The sequence below is a fragment of the Patiria miniata genome, unplaced genomic scaffold (genome assembly GCF_015706575.1).
Source record: "Patiria miniata isolate m_02_andy unplaced genomic scaffold, ASM1570657v1 HiC_scaffold_5, whole genome shotgun sequence".
NCBI lineage: Eukaryota > Metazoa > Echinodermata > Asteroidea > Valvatida > Asterinidae > Patiria > Patiria miniata.
In genome coordinates, this window is record NW_024037072.1 from 24,333,309 (window position 1) to 24,353,549 (window position 20,241).

A 20,241-nucleotide genomic window follows, 5' to 3' on the forward strand; every position below is an offset into this window, starting at 1 on the left:
AATAAACACAAACCTATAATAACGGTATAGAAACATTTTTATTAGCCTATGTAAGATAAGGCGAATACGATAGGAGGGCGCTATTTGGTTTGGGTAAATACAAAGAGTGCGTTCGAGTAGCTCTCCCGGATCGACTCGCGTAAAGGCAGACGGGACAGCCACGACAGCCGGGCTAATCGGAAACGCGCCACCAGGGGTCAACTTTCAGGCTCTATTAACGACAAGTTTCGCAAATTTGTCAAATTATGATCTGTATGATTTTATTTAACATTGATCACATGACTAGAGGTGTAAAAATGTATAATATTATACGTGTAATGGTACCACTAAGGAGACACGTTATCGTAATTTCTTCGGACGATGGGAGACATCTGTCGTTAGGGCGACATTTTCATGTCTCCCTAATGTCACAGCCCCCCTTTAGAGGCACAATTTTACCGTCGCAATTAGGTTATATTTTGTTGCTCGTGGTCTAATTAGTAAACATACCGAAATTCGGCATTAAAAACAGATACAAATAACAAACATTCACAAAATGTTTAAACAATAAAAACAAGAAAACAAAAACGAAAGCCAAAGGCAAATGCCCTGAATTAAACAAGTTTACCTGAACACTGTGGCCTGAAGGCCTTTCTAATACCTCAAGCTACACAAAAAATTATAAATCTATAGAAATCTATAAAAATCTATTAATTCATGCATTGAAGAGAAATACATTTTCATCAACATGATACAAGTACCCTTACCATTTGCTGGCACCATTTTCAATTAACCTATCGCGGTAGAATCGCGTCTATGCGTAGCTTGTGAATATTGTCCTGTTACATGATATAAAAATGGTGGTCGCGGAACGCGCAAAATCTGAGACAAAAAACAAATGCGCATACACAATTCTATAGGGTTGTCTAAGGGGCGTGGTTGACTCGCAAACAGCGTACTAACGATTAAAAAATGTTTTCAACTGAAACTAAATGGAGTCTATTGTCCTTCCACTATAGGTCCAAAGCCAGGCATAATAAAGATGTCGACGATTCCTTATGTTCATTAATACACTAGTCTTCTTACAGCCCTTACACCAGTAATTTATCAAAGTCTTACACAAAAACATATGAAGACCCCAAACCTTTTGTTTTGGTTTCATGACTAGGACTACATTAACACACACAAAAACCCATCACCACAAAAATAATTGACTGAAAGCAAAACCTCGAGAGTTTGAAATACCTGCACCATAAGATATCCCCTTCATGCACACACACTATTTAAGTTGCCTTATGGGTGAGACACTGTGGTCCTGAAAACGCTTCTATTTTCTTCCCTCAGTTAAAATAAGAACTATAGCCTATTTTGCCATGTTTTGTTTCTGTGGAAGTAATATTAAATTGGGCTTTTTTGAGGATGGAGACATTGAGGGATGCATGCTGATCATATATCTTATGGATTTAATATTTCAATCCTAGAAAGAACTTATCATTAAAGTAAAATCTACACTGAAGATTTCTCATCAAAAAATGGAACATGCTCTCCCGACAAAATAATTTCGCGGACAGTTCTTCACGCATGAAGTTGGTGTCAAACAGCTGGAGTTCTCTAGGAGCGCATCCCCACTGCCAGGAACTATACGGACAAAGATCACAACAGACTATTAATTCAACTTCAGTGACGACCGACTTTTTACAAAGAGCAATAAAATCACTCACTAACCCTTTTGGATAACAAATTTCCAGTGAACTATTCTTGACCCCAGTGACTTCCACTCAATTTAGAAAAAAAAAATACATGAAATAGGAATGAACTAAAACACTTGAGGGAAAAACAGAAAATGGAGGCTGGGGAGACGAGGGGTGTACACAATTCTGGTGAAAAAAAATCCTTCATGACACGTTAACTTAAGACCATGCCATTTTACCAGCTTCTCCTCGAGTCTGCAACGATTTCTAAAACATCGTTTTGTCCAAAAATTGACACTTATTGACACAATCGTTTCTGATAACACAAAACACTGATATGACTATATTTCCCAAACATATCAAATTCATGATATGACGATTCAATTATTCTTTAATTTAACATTAACCTTTTAGTCGTATAGTCTTACAATCTCGTGTGATTGATTTTATAAGGTAACTTTTATCTGAAACTTTGTGTCACCAAATTGTCCACTGTTGAGAAAATGATGTGTGTGGGCGTGTGTGTGTGTGTTTTTTTTTAAGTCGGTTAGGATTTCGGTTGGCAAAGTGGTTCCTTTGGATTGGGTTTTCAATCCTATATGTGATACTGTGGCTTGATCCAGAATATTCTTCTCGGGTTTTACTCCCAAATCTAAAACTGTAAATTCTTATCATCTCTTCTAAACAAGTTTCTTCAGGCTTTCGAGCTAAGTGCCGAGGGCACTCAGGAATCGTGAATTTCACTACCAGAAAAAAATACAACAAATAAAGTAAATGTTATTGGAATTTGCCTTTTCCAATTGATTTTCCAAAATGTCCCTTCTTTTCAACAAATCTCCTACAAATCTGTCAAATAACTGTCAAAATTATTTTTAAGCGAGTGTATTTTCGGACAATTTGTAACAGATCTGGAACCAAACACAATTAGCGCATAATTCCCTTCAAGATGACCAACTTTGCATGTATAATTTGACATGATTTAATGCAATCTCTGCCAATAATCTAATGATATGACTGCTCTTACATCATCAACGTTGTAAGGTTCTCCACGGCTCATCTTCTCATGGAAACTAGATTCTGTGGAAAGAATCAAACACATACATGTATTTTACTTTCAAATCTATACAGTAAAAAATCATAGCACAAAAAGGGCCAAGTGCAATGAAGTGATTACTGACAAAATGCATGTGATGCCTTTATCTTATCTGAACTTGAAAGCTTATATGACTTGTGACTGATATTATGAGGAAGGGCTTGATACAACAGTCACTTTTACAAAAAAAATGAAGCTGGGAGTGCTAAACTGACCAGTCAAACCCGTGATCTTGGCGACGCAAGCGACGAAAGCGTCAAAGCTGATGTCTCCCTTCTTGTTGCCAAAGCGCAGCGCCAGCGATCCAAACGTCTTGTCGCTGACAGAAAAGCCTGCGATTTGAGGATAACAACACCAATTAGTAATCTGAATCAACAGGTGTATTTTAGGTAAAACTACCCAATTAAAGGTATAATGGACCAAATGACATGCGTGTGGTTTTTTTTCTTTTCATTTTTTAAGCAACAAAAGTGCTCAAAATTTAAAGAAGGGAGCATAACTAACCTGAAGAAGTTTTAGCTCTGTGAATGCAGGTATATTTTGAGAAAACACAATATTCTGGATCTCGATTTCCACTCAAAACTTGCCGAGTTACATTTTGAATTGCGCCCTCTCGGGACTCAATCCCGAAATCAGCATTCGGGACATGACATAGCCTAGCGCAGCACCAACGTTCTAAATAACTCGTTGCCGACACATAACCCTGCAAAGCGTGGATAATAAAACCAAGTTGAAATCTGGATCGACAGGTGCCTTTTAGTTTATTATAACAATAAATTAATTGAGGGCCTATTCACACGCAGGCATAGTGACGGAAAGCAGATATGTAATGTGGCCTTTCAAAATAAATTATCTTGTACTAAGCATTAATGGGTAGGAAAACTGTGTGGTATTGTTACATATTTTTTTGCAAATTATTATTTGGCCACAAACAACGATTACATATATTTCAAAAATAGAGTTCGGTAGGTCGTGAAATCTTTTTTCAAATTTTGCAAATTTTGTGTGTACTAAATGGTGTTTTCACACCATGTGCGCACTATATTTCGACTTGATTGATTTTAATGTCTGACACGAAAACATTCAAAACTGGCCAAAAACAAAATTACCCTGATGAAAACCTACCTTGTTTAAAGGAAAACGTATTTAAGGTCACTGATAGTACAAATATTAGAGAAATTAACTTGAGCCTACCACTGCACTATGCCCATCATTACAAAGGGGAACTGGCCAACGTGGTTCGTATACCAGAGAAAATTGGGGGGGGGGAATGCTTTGCGTGTTGCTTCAAGTGTCGGCGAGAAGAATTCGAAATAAAAACATGAAAATGGGAAATACTGTAACCAAGCAGATGAGAGAATATTACAAAAACTCTTAGCTGTCAACTTCATTTTCGGGCCGCTCAAAAGACGGTTCATTCAATTGGGAACTAAAAAAGATTACATACGTGTGTCTGATTTGCAAATGGAGAAATTTGAAGATGTGTACAAAATAAGTCACAGAAAAGGGTGATAAAGTTTAGTGAATAAACTCCCACGATTCTGCTTTATACAGCGGTGTATTCATTTTTTTTGGACTGAGACTTAGAACTCATACAAATTTGAAAAATTCCTCACAAACTCGACCTATTTGACCTTTGACCCAGCAGAGACCAAAGAACAATAATACCTGCCAGCCGATCAATCAACCAACTCACTTGACTGCCCATTGTACTCAGATCGCGTATACTTATCATACAGCTTCTGACCGAGTTCGACCAAGTTTGACCAACCAGTACCGTAACACCTGACACAAAGTCGTGATCGTACTGGCCAATTGGCACTGTTTTGATTGACAGGCCTAAAATATCCATAATGACCATTATCCCGATTCCTTTAGAACCAGAATATCCCAACCCAAATCATCCCCCTATTCCCGCCCCCCCCCCCAAAAAAAAACCCCACTAGGCCTACTCACCTATGCTTTTCAGGGCCTCACGCAGTTCAACGGCAGTTAAGGAACCTGATTTTTCTTCATCGTATTTTGTAAAAACGTCCTGTAAAAATGTCAAAATCACCCAAAATATATATATATATGTTTATCTGTTTAATGTATATCTGTTTAATATAATATAACCTGGTATATATTTTGTGATTCATTTTTTCTTCTTTAATATTTCTATCATAAACAAGGCCTAAGCTGTCAAAAGCCTGCCTTTAACTCACTTCGTCATCGTTGACATACAGATACATAGACGCCTTGCATTGCAGCCATATTGGAGGTGCAGTGCGTTTGTTCAAGTATACACACAAATTATACCTTTTATGCATAAACTGTTATTAACTTTAAATAACAAAAAAACCTCCATTTGCAAAGAGTCTATAGAGACTCTTATCTTCAAAAAGAATTTCAAAATATTATACCATAAACTGTGTTATTATACATGTATAGGCAGTTGTTCTGCAACCGTGGCCTGATTTCATGGTTCTTAAAGCGAAAAAATGGAGCAAAACATTTCGCACTATTGGCGTATTAACCTACGCCAGGGGCGGATCCAGGCTTTTTTATTTGCGGGCGGGGATCAGCAAACCAGTGCGGAAATGTAGACAGGTTGTTTTCTCCGGAAACTTGGCCTCTGTCAATCAAAAAATAAAATGTGTGTGGGTTTGTGGGTGGGTGTGCCCCCCCCCCCGACCCGCGCCTGTATGTGGCGATGAACATGCACATCTTGCAACTACTTCTTTGTATTAAAAAAGCAAATAACAATTCGGGGCTAACGTTTTATGTGCACAATGGGGATCATATTTTAAGCACAGAGTTTCGTAGTTGGCAGAGCAGAATTTCGTCGTTGAAATAAGTTCCTTGCGTAATTAATTTAGACATTGATTCTTGAAATTCAATGCTGCCTACCTTCCACTGCTTGACCATCGCCCAAACTCCCTTGAACTCCTCAAAGCCGAGCCTGCCAGTTTGATCTTCCTGGTAAAAAGCGTGCTGAGGAAAACACTTTACGATACAATCTGGTCATTTGTGTTTTTATGCAGACCCATTTTGTGTCCTGTTGACAGAGGATTTCTGACAAGGATAGCTTGCCTGTTTTGGATAGTTTGCCTGTTTCTTCAAGTTGTTATATTTTCAAATCGTCACTTGAGCTTGCCACTGCTGTCTACACCAAAACGCGGCTGTGTAGCCACGGGAAATTCATCAGCACATGCCTCCATTGGAAGCTGATCCCAGGTGGGTTTGAGTTGAACTTCATCCATCTGACCCCATCCCTGGTGATAACTCTTATTGCAACAATGTTAATCGCATCTTCACCTCGTCTTCCCGTAAATTAATGAGGTGTACACTTGACAGTATGCTTGCTAGAATTCACACTCTCAATGATAAGATAAGTAGAGCTCGTCGTCAATTGTACTCCGTTACTACGGGTCAACATGCCTACGTGATTCGTGGAAATCAGATTTTTCGTGACTCGGACTTGACTCGAGTCACTTTGGAAAATGACTCGGACTCTGACTCGGACTCGACCATGATGACTCGGACTCGAGCTTGGAGACTGGTGACTCGAGTCACCTTATTTTGAAAAGAAACATAACGTTACAAATTTGTGCGACGAACGTATAGCATTCTTTTTAACTCCATAGACAAAACACGGCGCCGCGGAATATCGTATCCAGGTGTCATGCCAAAAAGTGTCCGGTATCATGGAGGAGGGTTTTTAGAGATAGGAATTAAAAGGAAAAAAAACATGTTGGGTCTAAACAACATGTACACACAAGGTTAACTATATACACTGGGCCACTGGGGTTTACTTAAAAGACAGAATGGATGATTGAAAAATAATTAAAAACATTTTAGATTAGTTTTGTGAACAACTAAGAGCAAGTGACTCGTGACTCGGACTCGAGGCTTGTGACTCGTGACTCGGACTCGAGGTTTGTCACTCGAGACTCGGACTCGGACTCGAGGCTTGTGACTCGTGACTCGGACTCGAGGTTTGTGACTCAAGACTCGGACTCGGACTCAACGTTGGTGACTCGACTACAACACTGGTGGAAATATTCACGACATCAACTCTGGGTGGGCCGAGTCCCGTGAACGTGGCGTAAAACAACGCCACGCGAAACTGTGTAATAAAATCGTTCGACGTGTTCAAAATAGTCTACATGGACGTCGTTTGTCCTATGATATAAGTACTTACACGTGAAGATTACAGTGAATATTCCAATCAGCGTAACAGTCGGCATTCCAAATAAATTCGACTTGTTGGAGAGAGAATTATGGAGGCGGGTCCGAACGTTTGCAACTTTTATCACACTGGTCCCTGGTACCCCGACTAGCTGTACGCGCAAAATGATAGGGGCCCGCCGAGTGCCTGTAGCTCTGCGGATCAGCCGCTCGTCACATTGATTTCGATACGGCATGAAACAGCCGTCGATCAAAGGGCGAAACAAATACCGTCCAATCGTATACGGGCGCATGCGTTCTGCAGGGCTCTGCAACATTCGCTCGTACCCCCGCCCTGCAAACAGGACACTAGGATAGATTTTGCGTGACCTTTGAAGTGCAAGTCATCATGGCACGACCCTGCAATTTGTAGCTTCTCTTTTATTCCCATTCTTAATGCTTATTTTTCGTTGAAAAGCGTAATGTAGGAAAATCTGTTAAACTTATCTGTTTTGTACATTTTGAATTCCCAGCGTCACTTGCTTAGGCTCCCTTTTCGAAGGGTCAAATTGCATATTATGCTACGCTCAAATTTGTCCACATGATCCGCAATGAAAAAGAAATCACATCCGGTATGGAATGTATGCATTTTCTATGAGAACATTTTCGGATAGCATTTGTGCGCATTACCCAACCGCGGTTTCAACAGCTGCAGCTGGATGCTAAATTAGGCTGTATCCGAATCAGCTGTCTAGAGCTAGGTCTAGGTCGGCGCCCACTGACAATACGCGGGGACGCGCTAACAATAGACCTAGCCGTAGCTCTGAAAGCCCGTTTCGGACACGGCCTTATATAGGTCATGATACGTTACCCAAAACTTCCTTCGCAAGATTCTATTCTGTGAAGCTCATCAGCCTTCCAAGCGCCCTGTTTGCAGGGCGGGGGTACGAGAGAATCTGCAGCGTTCTGCAGAGCTAACAGGTACTCGGCGGGTTCGCTCGTACCCCCCGCCCGGCAAACAGGGCGCTGGGAAGGGCAGATGAGCTTCACGGAATCTTGTGAAGGAAGTGGGAATGACATTCTGGGTAATTTATCATGACCTATGTATAAAGCATCTGGCTGCAGCTGTATCCAATGCGTGCAAATACTATCCGAAAAGTTTGCCATAGAAATACATACACACCATACCGAATGTGATTTCTTTTTCATTGTGGAGCACGTGGACAAATTTTGAGCGTCGAATGATATGCATTTCGACCCTTCGTGAATTCGAAGCGGAGCCTGAGCAACTGACAGGAGTTGAAAATTTACAAATCAGATACGTTTTACAGATTTTCCTACATTATTATGCTTTTCAACCCAAAAAAGGCGTCGTATTTATGAAGGGGGAATAAAAGAGCGATGAATGACTCAGTCTTATCTACGGAAGCGTATTTAAGACATGACCGAAAATATTTTTTAGGCCCACTACTTCGCCCGGGCGGATTACTATTTCGCCCGGACGGATTACTATTTCGCCCAGGCGGATTACTATTTCGCCCAGGCGGATTACTATTTCGCCCGGGCGGATTAGTATTTCGCCAGGGCAGATTGCTAATTCTCCCGACCGGGCAGACTACTAATTCGCCCGGGCGAATTAGTACACTTCTGTACTGAACGACCATTTCAAACCTTGCAGGGCCGTGGTCGTGATGACGTTTAGGTCACAGGTCACGCAAAATCTAGCCAATCAGAGCCTTAATTCGTCTGCCCTTCAAAGCGTCCTGTTTGCAGGGCGGGGGGGGGGGGGGAGGGCGAGCGAACTCGGCGGGCTCCTATCATTTTGCGCGTACAGCTAGTCGGGGTACCATTTTGAAGGACTGTCTGAAGGAACGCGCATGCACCCATGGAGTCGAGGCTGCGCCCACGAGATGCTCTCGATCTCAAAACTGGTAAAAAGGCGCACACTTCTGTTAGCGCACGGAGCCGTAGAAGAGTCACGCGGGGTTGTCTCCTATAGCGGTCGTTCCAAACAATTGTCTGGTTCCCAATTTTCACCGTGCAAAACATATAGGATATTTAGGTATTAAAATTTTCTAGTTGAGATTTCTCGGATGATTGTAAGACTGAAAAAAATAGGACAGTGCTTCGTAACTGACTGTTACTGTAGTTATCACTCCGAACGTCACGGATGCCGTTTTTATGAAGCCCGGGAAGGGACAGGGTGGAATTTTTTTTTGGTGTTTGCTAATTCCTTCGCACGAATTACTAATTCGTTCGCACGAATTACTAATTCGTTCGCACGAATTACTAATTCGTTCGCACGAATTACTAATTTGTTTGAACGAATTGCTAATTCGAGCGAACTAATTATTAATTCGTGCGAACGAATTAGCAATTCGTTCGCACGAATTACTAATTCGTTCGCACGAATTAGCAATTCGTGGGAACGAATTCCTAATTCGTTCCCACGAATTGCTAATTCGTGCGAACGAATTAGTAATTCGTGCGAACGAATTAGCAATTCGTGCGAACGAATTAGCAATTCGTGCGAACGAATTAGTAATTCGTGCGAACGAATTAGGAAATTCCAAAAAAAATTCCACCCTGTCCCTTCCCGGGCTTCATACGTTATTGTATATTCCAATGCGTAAAAAAAAATCGATGAAAGAGTGGCCCGTGCTATCGCTACGTGAGACGAGGCTTGTGTGGCACGGTCGTCCCGAGCAACGCGAGACCACGGCGGCGTATGGCGTAATCACTTCTACAGCGTATGGACAGTTTGGTCGAGAGAAAAGAATCAATGCATCACCAAAACAGTGATCAAGGGAAGAAAAGTGAAATTCGCCCCCTAGTAAAGTTTCCTATAGATTTGAGTAATCAGAGACTTCATTTAAAGGGAATATACATCAATTGCTTTTGCTGTAATTTTCAGAAATGGATGGAATTGGGGGGTTGGAAATATATAGCAAATATAGTTACACTGACTTTTTTTTGAGGTTTTGGGTTCGAAAATGCTATAAAAACCAAGAAAAACAATCAGTTTCCTGTAGTCTGGTTCCCTGACTCCATATAAGAAGAAACAGAGCAGTTTACATACATTGGGGAATTGTAAGGTCAGGGAACCAGTCTAGCTTGCTTGTACCCGTTCATAGGTGTGTAATCGATTGCAAACAAGTGCAATGGTCAATTGGGGCCAGTATTTGAAAAAAGCCAGTTTATTCCAACGCTGGTCGGCCGACCAGTGTTGGAAATTGATACAAAAATACCACTTTTCTTGAAAATGACAGTATACCAGGTGCCATGATTTTACAGGATGCTTTACACTGTCATTCACTAACAGTCCAGCAAGGTATTTCAAAATGATTTGGTAGTTTTATTTTTTGATGTTTGCAAATGTTGTATTTTCCCTTTAAACAACAGTTTAGAGACCCCGTATACTGAAAAACGCTTCAAGGATACATCATACAAAGCCACAAAGGATTTGCATACATCGATAGATATGCCTTCATCGTCGCCAAACTCTAAAATATCAGACAGAAAATCTGAAAGTTTATTAATGTCTATAGTAACGAAACATTTTGTTGAAGTAATTCTTGTGTGGATATACAAGGGGAAGAAGCAACTTATTGTATTATTTCCACAAAAATTTCACACCAAATTCGTAAAAGAGTTGATATTTGATCAGAATTCTTCATTAAATTCATCCCAATGTTCAATCGTTTAGTCACAAAACAAAATGTTGTCCCACTTTAATTTACAAATTGCGCCAATTAAATGCATATGGTATAGGCATGCGCTGCTCCCAATTTGTTCTAAGACTAATTAATAGTATACTTGCAAAAGTACTAGCCATTACATCAATCTACTTTTGACAGCATGTTGCAAAAACTATCGCAAAACTCAAATTAAACACACTTCTTGGTGAAAAAAAAACCGAATGTCGGAGACTGTGGATTAACAACTGCGACCTCTATGTTTTGTTCTCGGACAGTTGGAAACTTATTATTCATGAATATGCAAATAAGGCTAAACGAAGTCATTGCATATCTGTAATTTACATAATGTCATACGAAACATAAGAACCTTTGACATCCGTGATTCCCGCTCACGGACGGATCACTGTGTGTATACCTCCGATGAATAATTAGTGCAAACTTTATTTTGTAAAAGTCAATATAGACTGATAAGGCTTTTGAACCCTGGTAGAAACTTTAATAATTGTAACATTCGAATGTTTCGACTTACAACTGTAATTAATGTAGGTAGAATGTGTTCGGGAGGTATTATAACACTCTGTTTAAGACCGGTGGGAGTCTGGATGGGGAATAATTATCCGAGGCGAAGCCGAAGGTAATTATCACCAGTCCAGACTCCCACCAGTCTTATTCATTCCCACTCATAAATACCTTTCGGTAAAAAAAAAAATCAAAACAAGTCAAAAACTAAACGTTGCCAAACATTTTGTTCAACAATTTTGCTTCATGTTTTACGAAACACCCCTCTGACTATAATATGGAATGCCCCTCCACAACAAGTTACCTTATAGGGACATTGGCATGCAAGTCGCAAGCGTACTGCGCGATGTCGCGCAACACTGGTAGTATTGCGCATGCAGACGTGAAAATGAAACGTTAAAAAGGCACCGGATTTCATGGGAGTCCAAATATCATATGACACTGGAAAAGTGTTTAAGACCAGCTGGCCATGTCTTTATCATCCGTTTAAGACCGGCCACGTGACGGGCTCTCGACCAATAGGAACGACCAATTAATGTAATGTAACAACAAATTTCCTCGCACTCTCTCTGGAATGCTAGGCGGGCGGCCACAAATGCTTGACGAAGTTTGTCAACTTTGTGTGTGTTTCGCACGGCCATCCCGCGCTCGAGCACATGATGATGCAAAAGGATAACCTTTAAAGAGACTTTTGGTATATATTTTTATTTGATATTTGCATTGGGATGGAGAAATACAAAGCTTTCTAGTGAGAGGTTGGGTCAGGCTGGTTCAATATTAACCTTTAAAGTTTTTCTTTGCTTGTTAACTTAGCAGGCTTCACCCGGCTATACACTGCTAGTACTGCATGACGGGCCTCAACCTGTACTATTACTATTACTATTACTATTTTATTTCTCGGGAAAATATCAACAAATACATGTAAACAAATGACTAAAGTTACAACACAAAACAACAAAAGCTTTAGATACATAAACAAACAAACAAAAACAAAATACCATTCAGCTCCCGAAGGATTGTCCAAAAGAAACGTTGTTTCTGTCTAGGGGTTCTCCAAACTGAATGGCATACGTGAAAACAACAAGCAATAAATATAAAAAGAAATTTTAACTATACAAAAAAAAAAGTTAAATAAGTTACATTAAGTCAAGAACAAAGTTGGTAAATTATATAATTATTAGACAAACAAATCAAAAGAAAAAAAAAATCAATTACATTTGTACTAGGTAAATTAAATGAATAAACAAATTAATATATACATTGTACTTCAACTACTACCACTACTACATGTACTACTACTACTACTTATACTACTACTGTATATACTAGTATGATGAGTAAGAGGGCACTTGTTTAATACAAAAGGGCAGTCTTCACAAAATATTGGGGGTGGGGTTAAATACCCCCACCCCCTTACCCCCTCTTGATACGCCACCACTGGGTTTGGTACAATTTCGCTCTTCGATTCACTGCCCAGTGGTTTTTCTATTCTATCAATCAAAACATAAAAAAGTCTAGATCCTTTGCACAATTTGCAAGAGCTTAATTAGTCCTTGTCTTACTTTTGAGAGGCTTTTCTTTATGTTGACAGACATAAACACTTTGTTATTAAATTAATATAATCTTTTAGAAAAAAATTAACAACATTTTGCTAAGAAATACATGTATTCACAGGTTTTGTATTATTTTCCTTTGTCCATTTTTTAAGATTGCCACTTTAAGGTACATAAACGGCATTTCGGACAAAAGTAATATGCCTTCCACTGGTGCTTCTATTGGTGTTTGACTTAAAAATATAAATATCCTTGCTTTTCAAACAAACTTTCCCAAAGAACTCAACTTAGGCATATTTGGTAACAGTTTCTGCCTAGTATAACTCCTCCAGAGAATTGCCTTTTATCCCTATTGGTGAGATTACTGGCCCGCATTGGTCATTTTTTTGTTTATTTAAATTTCCCCGTCCTTTAATGTTTCAGTTTCGCTTGTTAATTTGAAATTACGTACCCTGTGAGAAAGCCTTTTTTAGCGCTTTTTGCAAGTCCCACGCATCCACTACACCGTCCTGTTACGAAGAACGAAAGGAAACATGTAAAATCTTAGATCATAACTTCATGTAGTGTGATAATGACAACCTCATCTACAGGCAACCACTCACCAGAGTGAACTGCTACCTCGATCTATAGCCCTTTCCCAAGAGCTGTTCGGATTTGGAACAGGCTACCGGTGGCTGCGGTCACTGCGACTTATCTGATAGGGTTCCAGACAGAAGCTCTCCCAGCTATAGGAAGGATGGAACTACCAATCTCTCTCAGGGCATATTGACAATGCCACCATCTGATAAGAACCCTAACAGCACATACACAGAGCACACATGGAATTGCAACCCACCCTTTCCAGGACAGCAGCAATGCTTATAGGAGAGTAAACCTAAAATGCAAGATGCAACTAGACTAACCATATGTAGCCAAAAATGACAGTAATCGTCGTCTGCCCGACAGAAGGGTATGCGCGTTTGCCCTTTTATGCGCGAATGCGTTATCACCAAAAATGTTCCCAGCCAGAGGGCATATGCAGAAAACTGCCTCTATTTTAATGACATTTAATTACAATTTCGTCAGAAATTAATACAAATTAATCCAAAACTTATGATTCATACATGTGACAAATTTCGAATTCGTACGATTTATATTACGTGTGGGAGAACATTGGATTCAAAATAAGCGTTAGGGAACAATAACCTGCCAATGCAATTTTCTTGAAAATGGTTTTTGCGTCAGAACGCTCATGTGTTCTTCTGCCGGGCAACCGACGGGTTTCAATGGTGACGATAAAACCAAGCTTTACATTGCTTCGCCCTTGTTCTTCAACACAACCATTTTTGCTCCAAAATGAATTTTCACCGTGTACATTTTTTCTTTGGAACAGTTTCATCGATTGATAATATGCTTATATATTTTTCGAGTTGTGTTTGCACCTATAACTCAAAACACAGCCTGGATTTTATTGTTTTTATGCCTCAAAATTGGTTATTGTTATAGACCTAAAAACACAAATTGGAAACTTATAAAGTCAGCAATGCCATAACAAAAAGCGGGGTGAATTCTTTCTTCGATGTCTCATTCAAAAGTGAATAATTTTTGCACTAGTGCTTGAAAATGAACAACTTTATGACTATTTTTGGGCTGAAACTCGAAAATAAGCATGGAAAAAGCATTTTTTTTTTTTAAATCATGTTATGCATTCTTTGCGCATAAATTGCGGAAAAATTCACAACTGAATAAACCCGCACATTTTCCATTTAAAATGGGTTATATCCATGCCCAACGTAATTTTAAAACAGACCAAAGTTTAAGATTCAATGAAGCATCATTACAAAAAAAACCTTGAAAGTGGTGATTCACACTGCAGCGTAAAATGTGTACTATTCAAATCAGAGGTATGAAAAAGAAAGCAATAAGATTAACCATCAAAACTCACGTCTCCAGCCAACGCCAAGAAACTACCGTAGAATGGAGCAATCGGTGGATTCTCAGAGCTCTGTACCCCTGGCTGTTGGGGAAAAAACAAACAAGACTTAGAAGAGAAGCCACTAGAAGCGGTCCTACTAAAATGTGTCCAACAAGCGTCAACCGGCGTCAACTGGCGTCAACAAGCGTCGGAAGATCAGAAGCAGCTTTATATAGTAGAAATTATGAAAACGAATACTTTCTGCAAAAAAAGCTAAGTTAGAATTGTTTTAAACCGCTTTTTTATGTGTAAAAACTAGTATGAGTTCGTCGATTTAGTATTGGCTGCCATCTTGTTTGTGTTGGCACTGGTTGGGTCATGACATTCATCTTGAGGTACTAATTGCATGGTGTATGGAATTAGTGACATATAATTTTGTTTTAATGTATACAAAGTATACTGTTTTATTAGGCCTTATGCACTTTTTTTTAGATCGTTTCGTAAGAAAAACAAATTTAATGTTTGTACAACAAAAATATCTGTACACAAAAACAAACACCCAACGAGATATCAAAATGATGTTTTTGCAAGGAATTCCCCTGACAATCTCGGTAACGGTCGTCAAATTCAAAATAGTACATGACGCAGCAAAAAGTTCGCCCATACGATCCGAGTATACTTGATGTACAAAATCGTCGTTGAATTTTAAGTTTTCTTAATGAAAGCAATGAATATTAATTATCAACTCATTTCAAAAAGCTTTTAATAAGCAATTAGCAGTTAATTAAACACTCGGAAATACTCGCGCACTATCCGATTGTCGACAAAATGAAATCGGCAAACTTCGGACATTTTCGGGAAAAAAAGAGGAATTCCTCCCGTTTTAGTCACGTGACGTTGATTGTAATACAATGTATTACCGGAGGCTACCTGACCTAAGATTCATCAGGAATAGTCAGAATCTTTTGGTCTAGAAACCAGACTAGTTATCAACTAGCGCTTTGTTGGCGGACAGTGCCAACAGCGATGTCTGAGGCGTCAGTAGTGACACAAGTCTGCATTGGGCTGAGTGTGCGCGACGGTGGCAACATTAGCGAGCGCTGACTTGATGTTGCCAAAAGTTGCTTCCGCTGCATCAGTCCACTGCAAGCTTTTTGACTGTGAGCGGTTGGAGGAAGGCGGCTGCGTGTGGTAAAACCCCCGTAGAAGTTCACTTACCCAAGGATCTCTTTGAGTTTGCGGTGTGTCGTGGGTCAAAGGAAATCCCAGACGGTTTGGGAGTACTCCCTGCGAATCAACGATTGCAACTCCACACCAAACTGGCTTTTCGCTGAATTGATGACGCGTCCGTGGTCAGACAAGCGATTGAAGAGCTGGAGAAAATAAGGTTCGTGTTCTTCCGCATCATCGCTAGCAACAAGGAGATCATCGATATCAGTTGGCGCGGCGTTGCGGAGCCCGAAGGGCATGCGCACTGACTCGTAGAGTCCGAAGGGCGTGGTGACGGCTGCCCAAGTTGGGATGTCGGACGGCAGCCTCCACTGAGATTCGGTGGTAGGCGCCGCGCACAAGGTCGATTTTGGAGAAAACCTTTGCACCATGCAGCGATGACGAAAAATCGTGGATGTGTGATATGGGATAGCGGTCTGGAACTTTGCGATCATTGAGTACGCGGTAGTCCCACATGGTCTCCAGTGCCCTGGGGTTTTCTTCGGGACCATGTGGAGGGGTGAATTCCAATTGCTGCTTGATGGTCTGATGATACCAAGTTGCAGCATGTGATAGAACTCTAGCTGTCGATTATGTTCAGTCTTTGGGGCGAAGGTAACGAGGACGAGCAGAAACCGGTGGGCGCTTTGTGATGTCCGGAAACTTGGCCAAGAGCGCATTGAGAGTCGTTTGTGGCAAACATAGGGTGATGAGGTGAGGCCCATGACACCATTGACACCGACATTGGTCGTTGCATCTAACAGACGACAATGTCTCATGTCCTCTAACAAATCAAAGTGGCGCAGGAAATCTGCACTGACGGGTGGTGAACATCCGCTATGATAAACACCCACCTACATGTCCGTCGGAGTCCTACACTGCAAAAACTGCAGTGTTAAATTAACACCATTGGTATCTATATAGGACCATCTGGTGTTAAATTTTACTGGTGTTGTCCTATATAGATACCGAATGGTGTTAAATTAAGACCACAGTTTTTGCAGTGTAAATCCAGCGTGAGTGACCGTTTTCTGAGGGGAGCTAATATATATCAACTAGCCATACTGGAAATAAACCATGTTATAATTGTTTTATTATACCTCATACGTATTCAGTTGCCGAATGCACCTCGCGGGAATAAAATCTTCGGTTAAACTTGTCCAGCTCACCAGAAGAATAGTATTGCTCAATCTCAGAAAAGTTCAGTAAGTTCGCAATACATAGCTGACTCCTCTAAAAGTAATAGTTTGTAGGCCTACACTTTTTGTTTTGTTTAGTAGCGGAGGCATCATTATTGTCCACGTTATTCTCCAGTTAACTTCGGCATCATTGAACTCAGGAACGCTATTTAAGCTTTTTATGTGAAGCGCTAGGGCAAAGTTCACGCGTGCGAACTACACCCGTTCGACAGTTCCACGATTGCTTCGTATCAAGCGCATGCGACAGTCTACTATGCGTATTTACCATGTGCGTGAATAATCGCACGCGCTTAAAATGACATCTGGCACGTGATGGTGAATGGACTTTGATGGCGTTAGGTCAGCAGAATGCCTGTCGCCGTTACTTGCTGGCGGTCGCGTTTCCGTGGGAGACACCACGTCCACCAGCGCTCAGTTGTTTTAATGGATGAATAAACAATGTAATTAGTCGCGACTAGTCGACTATAGTCACAACTTTTTACCGATAGTTTCCACGACTATTGAAATTCACTATATTACTGACATGGTTTACGGCATTTGCGAGCTTGGTCCGAACGATGCATGGTATATCAACACCACGAAGAAAGATCCGCTGCTGCGGAATCCCTAACGGATGGCGTAGGTGTCTGTGATCGCGAGCGATTACGTGGTCGGCTTCGAGAACGTGGACGACGTGACAAGGCTTGTACTTCAGTGTAGCGGCAGCTGTCCGATTTCCTTGCTCAGGAGTTCCAGTTCTGTCATAGCCTTGGTCAATGCTCTCGTCGTTATTCGTCCCGTACGCGGTCAATCGTCGGCATACTCCTCACGCGCTATGCACATGCATGTAAAAATACAGCGCGAACAGCGACCTCATGCGGTGACTATTTTTTTATGCAAATCAGTTGGGGACGATCGAGAGCCTTGGTTCAATCGCCGGCAAAAGCTTATGTTTTTCTTCATTTTGCGCTGGATTTCTAGCGCACGACCTCGTATACGAATACAGAAAAGTGTAGGCGGGGCTAATATGTGGAGTGTCCAATCACACCTTGGTAAATCCGGACGTCATCAAATTCTTTGCAGCTATTCGCCTTTTCGGACGTGACAGGAACCACAGTTTTGTACAGCGGTGCCGTGTGCAGAGCACACAACGTGTACGTGAATGGATTATGTACGGTGCCACGTTTCACTATGCAAGGTTTCATGCAACGATCGACCAATAAGAAAACGACATTTAAGGTCAGCTAAGGCTATTAACATAATGAGCACCACCCCCAACACCTCACATGGACGATTGAACCAAGGCTCTCGATCGTCCCCAACTGATTTGCATATAAAAATAGTGGCCGCGTGAGGTCGCTGTTCGCGCTGTATTTTTACATGCATGTGCATAGCGCGTGAGGATATATGCCCCGCGGTCAATGCCAGCACCATTTGTACATTGAGCGGTAGTCGTTGCAGAAATAGCTGGCGAAGGATCGATTCCTCAAGTACGCGGTGCCCAGCAACTGTCGCATGTGACGAAGCAACTGGGTGGGTTTTCCGTCGCCCATCAGCACCTCTTTATTTAGGAGTTGCTGAAGGCGCTGGGAAAAAATGTTGCAACCTGACGCCACATCCGCATTGTGTACACAGTCTATAGAAAGTAAAGAACATTTTCAAAGTATAGCTTAGCAAATTGGAAACGTTTCTCAGTCCACGATTCATGTCGTATCATCATTTTTGCAATGACCTTCATTGAGATGATATTAAAGACAAAAGTGGCGTCAGATTGCAATTTTTTTCTGAGGCACGTTTGGTCAGTTGCAGATATGCGCTTGATCAGCTCTTCTCGCAAAGTTTGGGTTCTCCTCGGGAGGTGCGAGCAGGAAATTGCGGACTTCCTTTCGGGGGCGAGGGAAAACACAATGTACGCATAATTCGCTCCAACGAATTTGGATGCTCGTTTGTGCAACTTTAATTTGAATGCCGCATTGTTGAAAATGCATGATTTAAATGTGAAATTGCATGCTTTTAATATGAAATTGATTGGTGTTTTAGGTAATTGCATGTTGATCTTAACGTGCATTCAAATTCGTGCGAAAATGGGCGCTTGGTCATCAATTTGGCCGCCAAATCTTCTAACTTGGCCGGGAAAACCTATACAAAACACTGCATTCTAATTGATCAATCAAACCATCTAGTCCTGATTTAGGTATGAAATGACGTCACGATTTAGTAAAGTCGACTGCGATTGGCTGGCGCGCGGCTTGCATAATATCCGCATGTCTAGACATATCAGACGTTATACAGGACTTGGCTCCGTGGATAACATGCGATACTCAGACTCAGTACACGCAATGCAACTCAGAAAACTCTTAACGCTATTCCGGAACTTCAGGTATGTTGGAATGTTCCTCTTCAATGCAGCTAGCTATGCCAGAATGTGGTTGCTGGATGCAGGAAAGTTAATGAACCAAGCGAGGGTGTTGCAATAAAACGTTTCTGTAACTACAGAGGGCGCTAATTATGTGACCAAAATAATTAATGGCTCATGGTACTGCAACCTGTCTGTTGCAAAACACGACTGGTCAGATTAATGCGCCTCAACCTGTGCATGCGAATCATACGTAGGGGTCGGCACGCCTTACCGATGTAGTCACTCCGCTGTGCCCGCTTGAAGTTGTGACATGTTCCGCTCCGTCCTTTGACTCCATGTCGCGTAAATATACCGTCAGGGTCACCAAATATGGCTGCTACACAATTACCAATGAAGCTGCACACGATATTTGCTTTCAGAATGTTTTATTATCTGCAACAAACAACTCACTGTACGAGGCAAGTGAACAGCGAAACTCGGCAAGAAAAGCTAAAGTGAATACAGTGCATTTATTATAACCTCGTAGTCATACATATGAGGCTTAGGCTGGCTGCACTTTCAAGGACGGACGGAAGGAAGGAAGGACAATTGCAGAATGGGCGAACTTTGACCTTACTATTCACAGCCTGTCAGGAGAGGGCGAACTAACAATAAACAATAACTGGGCTACTACATGTACCGCAGACATATAAAAAATGTTTGTCTGTGGCTACTACACTGATGATGATAGGCCTACGCTCATTATTTGGTGAAAACCTTTTCAATTAATAACATTTTTGTAACTTTTTTTCAGGTTTCTTTTTTATTTGCAAATTTTTGATTGTGATGATAATCGCATTTTTATGTTTTAATTATTTGCAGTAGCCCTTTCGGTTCTTGCATTCCCCAAGCTCATTTTGAGTTGCACCTCGAAAACATG

General features: G+C 41.0%; 1 protein-coding gene across 1 annotated transcript; it reads right to left on the reverse strand.

The window, feature by feature from the left end:
- Positions 1-249: 249 nt before the first annotated feature.
- Positions 250-19,931, reverse strand: LOC119741966 (calpain small subunit 2-like). The gene is made up of 9 exons (XM_038217937.1): positions 19,594-19,931; positions 14,607-14,678; positions 13,134-13,191; positions 10,354-10,415; positions 5,653-5,721; positions 4,720-4,798; positions 2,979-3,095; positions 2,695-2,747; positions 250-1,617 (listed from the first exon to the last, which is right to left on the reverse strand). Exons 1-9 carry the CDS (start codon positions 19,657-19,659, stop codon positions 1,591-1,593), a joined length of 603 nt encoding a protein of 200 aa, XP_038073865.1. The 5' UTR covers positions 19,660-19,931; the 3' UTR covers positions 250-1,590.
- Positions 19,932-20,241: the final 310 nt, after the last annotated feature.

What these genes read in the sequence shown, in the direction of transcription:
- LOC119741966 (XM_038217937.1), bottom strand. Translation starts at nt 19,659, where the DNA reads ATGGAGTCAAAGGACGGAGCGGAACATGTCACAACTTCAAGCGGGCAC. An exon ending in TGAGGCCCTGAAAAGCATAG is followed by an intron (nt 3,096 to 4,719) that starts GTGAGTAGGCCT and finishes CTCAAATCGCAG; the next exon opens with GCTTTTCTGTCAGCGACAAG. An exon ending in AACCTTACAACGTTGATGAT is followed by an intron (nt 1,618 to 2,694) that starts GTAAGAGCAGTC and finishes TTGTCCGTATAG; the next exon opens with TTCCTGGCAGTGGGGATGCG.